General features: G+C 37.4%; 1 protein-coding gene across 1 annotated transcript; it reads right to left on the reverse strand.

Annotated features, from left to right (window-relative positions):
* Positions 1-11502: 11502 nt before the first annotated feature.
* Positions 11503-12701, reverse strand: LOC127797812 (LOB domain-containing protein 1-like). The gene is made up of 2 exons (XM_052330969.1): positions 12213-12701; positions 11503-11954 (listed from the first exon to the last, which is right to left on the reverse strand). The coding sequence occupies exons 1-2, from the start codon at positions 12495-12497 to the stop codon at positions 11613-11615; spliced, it is 627 nt and encodes a 208-aa protein (XP_052186929.1). The 5' UTR covers positions 12498-12701; the 3' UTR covers positions 11503-11612.
* Between the last annotated feature and the right edge of the window lie 418 nt (positions 12702-13119).

Raw genomic sequence — 13119 nt, forward strand, 5'->3', positions numbered from 1 at the left:
AAGTATGGACAACCACTCTCCAAGAGTCTTTTCCATAGCCGTTAGGAAGGGACTGTAGCACCAAATGTAGGGTAAGTTTCGGCATCCATACCCAAGTTGAGCTCTAGCAACCTATTGATAAAACGTATCATCTCCATGACATGCTTCTCAATAGATGATCCTTGAGCCTAGCCATGATCTCATAGGCATCATAACTCTTATGTGGCGACCTATGTTTCGGGGTCATGGCAGCCAATATGATACACCAAGCGATGATCATATCACCCTCGTGCATCGTCTAGGCCTAATGTGCTACTATTTCTTTAACTGGTGGTTTCGTAAGAAGATAGCTCTCTATCGCATAGAAAATCTTATCATATGTGAGGACTATCCTCAAGATGATCTCCCAGTTATAGAAATTAATCCGTTTGAAGGTATTATTGCGCTTGAGTATCGATCTTATCGACATGTTTCCAGACATTTTGGATCAACAACTAAATAGAGATATTATTATAATCATATTGAATTACGAAATCATAAATTGTAAGAAGTAACATTTTATGATTGCTCCCACTATTTTCTACGAGTTTGCCACCCTCAAGACATAACTCGGGAAATCCCGTTGGAAGATTTCCTAGTAGGCTAGGATCCCATCTCCCCTCGCACAACCTTGAGTGACTCAACAAATTGTGCTAGGATTGATTAGGTAGGTACTTGCTACCAATTACATCTCCATGCAACTCCTAGATTCATTGGGTTGACAACTCCTTGTCAAGCACATCATATGTGACTCCCAATCTTTGCCTCTATACTCAGTAAGGCCTTGAGTGACTCAACAAACCCCACCTTTCTAGTTAAGTCAGACCCATCATTCAGGGACATCTCATGGCCCATGAAGCATAGGAATCATAGGTGACACATGACCTTGAGTGACTCAACAAATCAAGTGCCAGCTAGAAACCTAATGCTTCATAATGATGGAAGGCAAGTTGGCTTAATATTAATGAAGGATTTATTATTTATTTATTTAGGTCTCATCACATGCAATTAATCAAATTAATAATGCATAATAAACGACTCAAACTGGTGTATGGTATGGATAACTACGGCTAGTCCCCTCGAGTCATAGAAGGAAAGCTAGAGGGTCAAACCTAGGTGAAGATTCACAATTTGCTTCTCAAGCATATTCTTCAAGCCTTCATTGGTCTTCGAATCTCGTCTTCAATTTGGCTCCATCTCTTTCTCTTCATACAAACTACAACTGTCACTACTTAATTCTATTCTACATACATTACATAAAATGAGAAACCCCGAGTTACATTCGGGGGGAGTGAAATGAGAAGAGAATGTACATCAGAGTATAAGAGAGGCAGAACTCGCAGGCCCTATTTCAAAAACCAAATTTACAAGAATTCATTCCCAACATAAAATAAATGGTCGACTCGATCCATACCATACACCCATGCAATCAATCTAATTGATTCATTTAGATTATGTTAATTAATTGTCGCATCTATTTCAATCTTAATGAAACGCTTTCAATAAATTGAAAATTTGTATAATTTTGGAAAAACAAACTTGTTTTAATTGTGTTGGGCTTGGGCTCCATCCATTAGTCTAACTAACAAGGCTCAACAGGCCTTGCATCAACCAATGCAGGTCAAACATACACTAGCAGCCCAATAATTAATAAATAACCCAATTAACAGCCCTGGCCCAATTTTAATCACGGCCCATAAGTGTCATACACTCATGGATTGGATAAAAATAATAAAAAATAGCCAAACAATTTGGCCGGGCCTCACCTGAAGGAACGGAACGCACTGGGCCACTGAAAGGTTGGCCCGGGTGCTTCACGGGGACCCCCGGGAAGGGTCAAACCGAAGCCCGAGGGAGCGGGTGGGGCCGGGAGGAGGCTGGGCAGCATGTCGAACTTGCTGCCAGGCCACAAGGCCCATGGGTGCGTATGGGCCGCGCCTGGGCGCGCTGGGGCCGCGCCAGGTGCGCTGGCCGCGGCCGCGAGGGCCGCTGGGGCGCAAGTAGGGCGCGCGGGGGTCGCACCAGCGGGCTGCGCGCCGTTCGCCGGTCGCGCCCGTGCCCAGCCTTTCCCTGCGCTCGCGTAGCCGCGCATGCCAGAGCATGCGCGGCCGCGCCCGGCAGCGCCAGCGTGCGCGCAGCCTCGCAAGGCCGCGCCATGCCAGCGCCTTGCGCACGCTGGGCCGCCCCTGGCCGTGCCCAGCACCTCCGGGCCCCGCGTGGCCTCACCGTTCGGCCCTCCGGTGCATCCGTATGCACCTCGAACCCTGATTTTCGCTTTTCGTGTCATACACGATCTTTTTCCCTTCACCCAAAAACGTTTTGCAATCCAAAAATACAAACGCAACAATTATTTAATTATTTCATAAATAACAACATAACTGAATCCGTACGTAAGGAATTGAAATATTTCGACGATGGCTCTGATACCACTAAAAGTAAAGCAAGATCGCTACGGGGTAAATAGCGTAGTTCAAAATTTTGAACTTACCCCGATCCTGGGGATTGGATCAACGTCGAAATTAAATCATTTACAAACAAATAAATAAATCTAACCTTTAGATTATCGAGTCATTCGCGGATTCGAGCCGTCCAAGCGTCCGGCCTCTAACTTGTGATACGCGGCACGCGTCCGTTGGCAAGGAGAGCGGAATAGGAGTGCTAGCTCCTTCTCCTTTGCGCGGCTTGTGTATGGACGGTAAAAGAACACCCACGTTTCAAATCGATGCAAAAAACAACGGGGAAGAGTGAACGGCAATGCGTTTTTCAACTCTTGAAAAATGACACCAAAAACCTCTTAATTTTGGGCAACCCATAAAAGGATATTTATAAGGAAATATCCTAGGGTTTCTAAAACCCTAATGGATTGGGCTAGCCCATTAATTCTAATTTAATTAGAATCTTAAGTGGGCTTATTCTAGTCCAACTAGAAATATAATTAAATAGCCCAATTCTTTTATAGATTAAATAAAATATTATGGCCCAAATCTAATTCAAGCCCAAATATATTTTATTTAATATTTGGTCCAAATCTAATTTGGTCCAAACATAATATTTAATATTTGGCCCAAATCTAATTTAGTCCAAATATAATATTTATTTTAATATTTGGCCCAAATCCAATTTAGTCAAAATATAATATTTAATTTAATATTTGGCCCAAATCTAATTTAGTCCAAATATTAACTTAAGCCTAAATATATTTTATTTCCTATTTGCCACTCCAACAAATAGGAAATTATTAAATTAGAAACTCCTTCATAATTTAATCAATTTCCATTTTAGGAAACTCTTTCCATTATGACGACCCCTCGCCATATCGACATCATTACGTCTATTTGTTCTTTTTCCGTGAGAATCTACGATGGCACAACTTCTTGCCGAAGTGTCCCACTTAACCATATGTCCACTCTCTTGGTTTAAGCCAGGGACCGTCCCTATTGCGTATGACTCATTAAGCTTCCGAATATGTTGGCAATGTGTCGGTACGAACACATAAGACAAGATTGGCCTCTAGCAAGGCATCATGCCTACCCAATTATTCAAAAGGATTCATAATCCGTAAATAACCTTTTACGAGCATGGTTACCGTATAATTCGATCCTCTCGTTAATGTATCTTATGTGATCTCAAGTATGGCGATGTGTTGCTTGATAATGATCACATGAGTTTTCTTCGGTCTTCTAGATATCTTCACTTAATTAGAGAGTAAATCAATAACCCCTTTTTAATCTCCTTCACCATGGCCATGGATTTAAAGTGAATATCCACCGAAGACGCCTTAGATACATCATCCTCTATCAAGGGATAGACGAGTCCCATTTTGGTTATACACCCATCTCCATAAGCCTCATGATATATCCAACGATCGCCCACATGCAGCCTTTGTCTAGGCCCATTGAAACGATGTCAAAGCATACCGGTCTTCTTATGAGATGACCGTGACAACCTCAGGTCCAAGGATTAGTTACACCCATCTCGTATGAAAATTCCATCAACATATAACCAAAATGGATTCTCATGGCGAGTCATGTCCAGTGACACGTTCTCCAACATTGGTCACCTATGTACTTGTCTAGGCATCCCCATGCCTATGGGTGTGAGACCTCCATTGCTATCACATAGTAAAAACATAGCACATACAAGTCTTACCGCAATTATTAATGTCCATTCTTGACATTGCTACGACTTGGGACGTTTAATGATGTCTAGAAACTGTGATGCATCATCTCACATCTTTATAGATTATTCACAGTATACATCATATGGACTTTTATCTAGTTTTATTCGGTTATTACAATAATAACAAGAAACTAATAGAATGACTTCTTATGAATTTGAATAACTCCTTATTCAAATAATAACATGATTACAATTGTCAGTGTACAACATGCCCAATCTGATTGGGTCTAGAGCACCTACACTAACAAGTTCTCCCTATGTTTATTCATGGAATGATGCCTAACCATGTTGGGGTAGGATTTAGTTGGGTGTATGCATGCTGGTTTATGTGATTTGGGTCCTTTATGTTGTTGTTCGGGTTGTTGGATGCATGGGTTGTTGACCGATTGGGCAAGGTTATCGACTGTTTGGTGTTTTGGGTGGAAACTATCTACCAGCTCAAGCAAGCTGTCGACTGGTTGCCCCTGAGACTCAAATTGTCGACCAATGCTCAAGAGTCTGTCGATCGATCCTACCTTGTTTGTGTTTTATAACCTTTAATTATGTTGATGTGAAGTTGGGGCTCGTGTTTGCATTATTGGGGGGTCACATACTATGGATGCTTGGGCACGAGCATGTTAAAATGACTAGGGTGTGGTTGTGCATGAGCCTTGCATTGCGTGTGTATTACTATGTGGGCTAAGAATGGCTTGATGCCTAGTTTTATGGGGGCCTTGTATCACGTTTATACTTACTATGCCATTGCATTTCTTATATGTTGCATGGCATGGTTATTCGCCTAGGTAGAACAGTACATAGTACAAATGGAGATTTTAGAGGCTTGGGAGGTAAAAGGAAGAGGAAGACTAAGAGACTCGGAGTCCAATCGATCGGTAAAAACACAGAGAAGGGAAGAGTCCACAAAGATGCAATTTTGAAGTTTCACTCCTCTTAGAGAGCCTAGGGCAGCGATCCTCTCATCCATTGCTCACACGGGGCTCATCAATTTCCTTTCTCATTCCAAGGAGCCCTTTGGAAAAAATATGGAAGCCTTCTACAAGTTTCATGAGTCCCCAGGCCACGATACAGAACAGTGCAGGGAGTTACGTAACTACATCGAGCAGCTGATTCAAGATGAAAAACTTGATCAATTCATATTGGACAAATCGAAAAACCAGCAAAGCAGAGGAGATGGGCAAAGAAGAGGTAACCAAAAAAGACCCCCTCGTCTTGGAAGTCACTCCCAAAATAGGAGGGATAATCAGCAACTCGTGAAAGAGAAGGAGAAGGGATCCCCTTAAGAGAACAGGCGGGGCCAAGCACTGAAATAGAAGACAATGAGCTTACCATGGATAAAATCAATATGATTTCAGGAGGAGAGAATATGGTCGGAGACTCTAATGCGGCCCAGAAGACTCACGCGTGTCAAGCGCTACATGTGGACTTAGTGACGAAGGTACGAGAGGACAAAGATCCCATTATTTTCACGCCTGGAGACCAAGGGGGTGTGTTCTTACCCCATGATGATCCGTTAGTGATCTCTATGGTTATTACCAAACACTCGGTTGAGCGCATTTTGATGGATAATGGAACCTCCGTAAATTTGTTGTATTGGAATTGTTTCAAAAAGATGCACATTGCACATGATTGACTAAAGACGGTCGCATCGCCACTGTACAACTTTACAGGAGAAGCAGTTTTCATTGTAGGGTCAATCCACCTTCCCGTCACTTTAAGGACCTATCCACAAATGGTCACTAGATAGGTAAGCTTTATTGTTGTGGGAACTTTGGCTTGGATTGTTGGTATGAGGACTGGAGCACATGGTGCTGATTTTGGAGAAGCGACTCATGTTGATTTGCTTGCCAATTCATAGCAAGAGACAAGTTTGGATTTAGGGACTTAGGTGTCAGTGTGTCTTATGTGGGCCCCAAGAACCATTATGTGCATGTTTATTTATGCGTATACTGCATTGTTTTTAGTTCATGGTATGGATGTGTATATGAAAGTGCACGTGATATGCAGATGGTTTGAGATATTCTCTCAGCCCTATTACCTTTTTGTTCTTTGTGCTTGCTGAGTCTTGTGACTCACCCTTGCTTTATATCATCCCAAGTAAAGGTAGAGTGATAATTGAGGGTGGGTTTAGTTGAGTCTGATCCTTCATGGGTAGATGGTGTGTACAGAGATCCCCTAATTAAAAAATGCTTGGGTGGTTTTGTGTGTTTGTGTCTAAGGAGGGCACTATCATATTTTGTTTTGTATCTTATGGGCAGATGGGCGCGGATGTTATGTAAAAGTTTTGGGAATATATTATGTCATGCTCCATTGTAAAAAGGAAAAATTAAGGAGAATTTTTGAGTCGTTATAGATTTTATGCATTTAAAACACTTAAATGACAATTGAAGAATGATGTTAAAATAGAAATAACAAAAACAAGCACCATGTACACAAAAATTTTAGAGTGGTTCGACCAACTTGTCTAGTCCACTATCTTAGCTTCTCACTAAGGATATTAGTTTTTACAGATTCAACTATAATCTCCACTTTTACGAGCTAAGTAGAAACCCCAACTTTTACAAGATAAGCAATAACGTCCACCTTTCATGGGCTAAGTAGGAATCCTTGCTTTTACAGGTTTAGCAGTAACATTTTACATGAGGTTTTTTCACACTTGGCTTAGCAACAACCAAGACATTTCTTTCAAAGGCGCAAGCATAACCTTTTACAAGTTTCACACTTCATGTGAAATGATTTCTTAAGAGAAAAAACATAAGATATTACAATGATATTAAGTATTCTCTCGAACAAAAGAGAGTTACAAGAATGAATGAATTAAGCACTCAACTCTCTTTTCTTAAATCTGGTTTAGAAAGATATATATGAAATCTTACCAGATGATTGCTTAGAGTAAAGAGGATAATCTAGAAGAGCACTCACTTAAACATTTTTGAATTAGCCTATAAAAAATAGGCTAAGTTCAGATCAGGACCTTAAGTATTTTCGAGTAGTAGCTTCATCTCCTGCTGCTCTTAGCCTTTAAAAGAAGCTTGAGATTTGGAATTTGGTATTGAAACCCGCACACACTCACAGCTTCTTTGATTTGACCAATAACGGTCAAATTTGTTAAAAACTATATGCATATGATAAAGATAAGCATTAAGCACCTATGCATATTCATTTTTATCATTCTTATATAAGAGAAAATAGATAGACTTCATAAACTAAAGAATTAAAGCTCCAATGGTCAAATTTGTCATTCTTTTGCTTTCTGAGTAACAACTGTAAAATTTAAAATTAGATGTCAGTTACTCGATTAACTCCTAGAGTTACTCAATTAATATACGTGCATACTTGATTGGATATTTCATGTAATCGATTATAAGAAGTCTCGCATGAGTATGACCAAGTCATTATTCGACTGACTCATAAGCAATAGAAACTTTACATTAAGCACTCGACTACTAGGCTAAACTTACTCGACTAACACAAACATATACTCTAGTATAGATAATTGATACTCGATTAAACTTAAGCACAGAGTCTTAGCCAGATTTAATCCAACCTTACTCGACTAAGATATATAGATACTCGATTATGAAAATACTTTAGTCGATTGATGAGAAAGATATATTAGACTAAGAAGATACTTGGAATTTTGACATCAAAGAGATACTCGATTTAAAAATAGTACTTACTCAATTGATTTTAAAAAAATAGAAAGTTTACATAAAATACTCGAGTATGAAGCTTTGATAGTGGATTGAAAAAAGATTTTGCTAAAGCACATAATCGATTGTGATAGAATAATACTCAAATGAAAAATATGCTTAGATTTCAATAGCTATAGAGATACTCGATTTTTTCAAAATCTTACTCGAATGGAAAAGATCCACACTCGATTATACAAAATATACCATACTCGATTGTACCTTTAAGAAATATAGTTTTTTAAGAACATACTCGAGTAGGTTTTTATGATACTCGATTAAAATATATCAATACTAGATTAATATAAAAGATAAACTAAGCAATACTTGATTGACTAAAAAATTGTTGTAAGATTGAAAATCAAGTGTAGAAGTTGTAAAAGAATGTTTGAGTACTTTGCCTTGAAAGGCTTCAAAAAATACATATACTTAGTTGAATAAACGGTTTTTATACTTAACTGATTTTAAAAAATATTTTCTAGAGAGCACTTCATTATGTTCTATTGACACAAAATATGATTTTGTTAATTTGAAGAATATAAGGCTATATAAGCTTGAAGTTCTCGGATTTATGAAAAATATTTTCATAAACTACAAACCACCTTGATCAATCATGCTCGACTTGTACAAAATATATTTTGGTTATTTTGAAAGATATAACTATGTATGAGCATGGAGTTTTCTAATTTAAGAAAGGTATATAAAATGTTTTGAAAATTATTAATAAATCAAATTTATTAAAAATATATTTCTAAAATTATTTTTTTCATAAATTAAAATATAAATTTCTCGACAGTTGGGTTGAGAAAAAGATAAGAAAAGCATGAGAGAGATGTTACAATGGTGAAAGGCGAAGATGACAAGCAACTACCAGTGGAAGCGACAATTAAAGAAATCACAAGAGGGAGTAGCTTTCTTAGAACAACAACGAGAATGAGTCACCAGAGTCAGAGTGACAACCATAGCAACGAGAAAGACAATAATGGTGACAAGAAGGAGAACAAGGGTGGAGATTAGAGAGTTTTGATGTAAATTTTAGATTTTGGGGGGCTTATAAATTGTATAATTTATAAGTTCTTTTTATCTTTCAACTACATGAAAAATTTTGAAAAACTCAGAACATGCCAACGGTAGTTTATCTAAAATGGCAAGCCAAACAGGCTCTTAAAAGAGAGAGAGAGAGAGAGAGGAGGGTCTTCGAATGAATTCAATGCTGCTGGTTTAATTAAGGAACTTGATTAGTAAGAGAATCTATGGCTATGGCAATTGCAATTGGTAGTCTAAGGGCAGCCATGTTGGACTCATTCATGGCTATTGGCTTAGGGGCCCTGCCGACAAAGAAGTTTTGTCTGCCCATACATATACGTATTCGTTGCCCATAATCTCATAAATTAATGTAGTTTAGAAATAAAGGTGTATTTTGCCTTCTGAGTTTTTTTTTAAGATATTTTGTTTTTAATATTAAATATTATTATTAATTAGTAATAAGTGTATCGTATTTTAAAATATTTTATTAATTAATAAAAATATTTAAATATTAAAAAAACAAATTAAATACATTAAATATATCTTAACCACTGAGTGAGTGTCAGGGACACTCGTAGTAAAATTTATTAATAATCAATAAATAAGAAGCACTACCATATATGTTGATTAACAATAACAAAAAATCAGTAAAATAGCGACTTTTCCTTCTAATTGAAAAGGGTATATGATTGAATTTTCACGGAACGAGTGTTACCCCCACTTAATTATTGTTTTATTTGTGAAGCTAGACATATGGGATTTATAATCTAATAATAATAATAGGGTTCAATCACACCTAGATATTATTGGAAAAATTCAACTACACTTCCGTAATAAAATAATCATTGTACCTAAATTATATATATAACTCTAATTCAAATACTTGCATCAAAGTGACTTTCTTAACTGGGCACAGGTAGCATTAGCAGCATCCTAACTATAAGTCTTTATGCTGACCAAAAGCAAGAGAAAGTAATGAGAAAATGATTGTGCTACATGTATCGATGGGATGATAGGTCTGATAATTGAATCGAACTTCATTTAATGATGAAATCTAATTAAATTTTATAAATTAAATTTCATCATCTATCATCAAGGCATCATGAGCAGAAGAAATTTAGGCTTCATGAAATCTGATTGGGCCCGAATGAATTCTAGGGTTTCATCAAGAGATGATAGCAGTGGTGAATCTACAAATTAGGTGAGAATATTTTAGTCATTTGACGTCTTTGATCATTTTTTTGGTAATTTAATTATTTATATAAGTAATATTTTTTATTAAAAAAAAAAAACATGAATGAATGAATTAGAGTAGAGTCGTCCTCTTTTGGTGGGAGAGGTCAGTATCTAAGAAGCCACACAATTCTAATCTATGAAGAAGAAAGTGGCATTTGGGTCAAAGCACCAGTTTGACAAGGAAGCCATGTATGCATATATATATATATATATATGTGTGTGTGTGTGTGTGTGTGTGTGTGTGTGGAAAATCACATCGTGGCGGCGGCATAGAATTAGGTCACCCATAATTTGTTTTAATATATGGCAGTCATTATTACGTTGGTATAATACACAACAGTGACTACTACGCACCCATTAATTCTCTCTCACTTCATCCTTTATATAAATGACCTTGGAAGTATTTAGAAGATAAAACTTATTATAATTGAAAAATTAATACTAATTCATTACGTGCCTCTATTGTTAAGTAATAAGAAAATAATATATCAATCTTATTTAGTCTAAATTCAGATCTAAAAGATTAACTTAAATCTAGCTCCCATATCTAAATTCACAAAGACTTGATTCAGATATGATAAATCTATTTAAATTTATATTCAAGATAGATATCTTGAATATAATCTTGGAAAATAGATAATCTTGGAAAATATATTGAGAATTTGAATAAATCTTAGAAATAATTTTAAATATTTAATAACAATGAAATTTGAAAATATTAAAAAAAATTCTAGAATCCCAAATCTCAAGAATAACTCCAAAAATTTTGTCTCTTTCACTCTTCACAAAGGGGATCCCTATATGTAAAATCAATTGATTACAAGTTCATCATTACTCTTTTTACATTCGGTCACTAATTTAAAAGAGATGAAAGTTATATTAGAGAATCAACAATCGTCTTGTTCTCTTGCAAGTACACTCTCTAAGGAGTCAATCTTGATGGTGCTGACCCTAAATTTTTGTTTTTAAAATAGTACATGGTGATTGGATCTTTTATTCAATCATTAATAATTTATTTATGAGTTAATAACATCTAAATTCATTTGAATATTAATGTACTTTGATAATATATTAAATTAAATTATTAAACTATTAAGTACCATTAATTTTATCTAAAATTTTCAGCTAATTAAATTAGTAGATGGAGGGTAAATTATCTTTTATATTTTTAATCTAAACACCACTTAATAATCCATGCCCAAACGTGAATTAACTCTTGTCATTTATACTTTTACACCCACCAAACTAACTTATGGGATTATACATATGTATATATTTTGGCGAACATATGATTCTTTTTCTGTTGTTCTTAATTTGAAGATTACAAGGTAGGCAAAAGGTCTGCAAGCAAACATCGATGAAATTGATCTCTTCAATTAATTATTACAGTTCTTCCGATCGAGTAATTCATCAGGAGAAAAAGATTCGTAGAGTTGTGAATTTTGTGTAAGATCATGAGCCGGCTCATGTCCAAAGAGATTCCCAAGCCTGGGCAAAACTGGTATCATCAAAGGAGAAGCCTGCAACATCACAGCCACTGCCAACCGGCTGTTCGTAGTAGGTTTGTTCTTGATCATCCGATGCTGGAGAGTTGCCGCTGCAAATAAAAGCGAGCAAATTAGCATGCTGGCATTGCATGTTAGCAAGTTCGGCTTGTGCCCTGGCCAACTCCGCTTGAAGCTCGCTAACTTGCTGCTGGAGATGGCATATGGCGCCGGCGGAGCCGTACACCGGATCTCTGATTCTCGCATTCGCTTCGTACACCATGCTGCTCACTGCGTCGGCTCTCTTCGACTCCGGCAGCTCCTGCAGGAAATTAATTAAGAGTTGGATCGCAGTTGATATATATAGTTATATAATATTAATAATTACTAATTAACTACGTAAAATTTGTTAATTAATTAAGTCGACTTTTGAAATATAGTGACTTGAAAAGACAATCCAGTTTACATTGATTCAGATGATCATCAAGCGAGTGTGAACTCATCATCAATTAACGATGAATGACCAGTTAATTAACAACACAAAAGAGAGATGAGTTAATTAAATAATTAAATTAATTACCTGCAAAAACTTGATGATGTTGCTCGCGCCGAAGACTCTGTGAGCAATGGTGAACCTGAGAGGATCATTAGGCGGGAAGTAGGGCGCCAGAACGCACTTGTCGACACAACGCCGCCGGAGGATCTTGCACGCCGCGCAAGGGCTTTGAATCGCCGCCACTGGCGGTCTTGGAACGCCGCCGCCTTGCGGATCGGCCAGCGGTGTCGTCGGAGCTGAAGATGAAGAAGATGTCGAGGGAGTTATTAATGTCGAGAATGGATTAACGGTGCAGCTTGATGTGGACATGCCGATCAATCAAGAAGCAGCCAAGGGAGAGAGAGAGAGACAGGGGAAGGAAGAACGTGAAGCGAGTGTGAGAGAGAGAGAGAGAGAGACAGGGGAAGGAAGAACGTGAAGCGAGTGTGAGAGAGAGAGAGAGAGAGAGACAGGGGAAAGAAGAACGTGAAACGAGTGTGAGAGAGAGAGAAAGAGAGCGGGGAAGGAAGAAGAAACGAGTTGGGCGTGGGTTTGTCGGAGGACGCAAGCAGGCGGAGGCTTTATATAGAATGTGGGGGCCAGTAACGACATTCCACCGCTATTCCACGTTCGGGAACACCAACTAGAAAATTTCATTTCAGATCCTCAATATTTTTCCAATACTTTTTTAAAAAAAATATTTAATATATTGGCCGGGAAGTTTCGAAAATGCAAACAAGTTCGCCGGAACGAAACAAAATTAAGGTCGCAAATCGAGTGGCTGGAACCCAGCGGTAACGATAACTCTTTGACAGTACCAACACATCGCTCGCTCCTTTATCTAATATTTTTCTTATGGTTATAAATTTTATTTATTATTATAATAATAATAGTGAAAATTTATTAGTATTGATACGAATATTAATTTGTTATATATATATATATATTCTTG

The sequence above is a fragment of the Diospyros lotus genome, chromosome 3 (genome assembly GCF_014633365.1).
Source record: "Diospyros lotus cultivar Yz01 chromosome 3, ASM1463336v1, whole genome shotgun sequence".
In the NCBI taxonomy this organism is placed as follows: Eukaryota; Viridiplantae; Streptophyta; class Magnoliopsida; order Ericales; family Ebenaceae; genus Diospyros; species Diospyros lotus.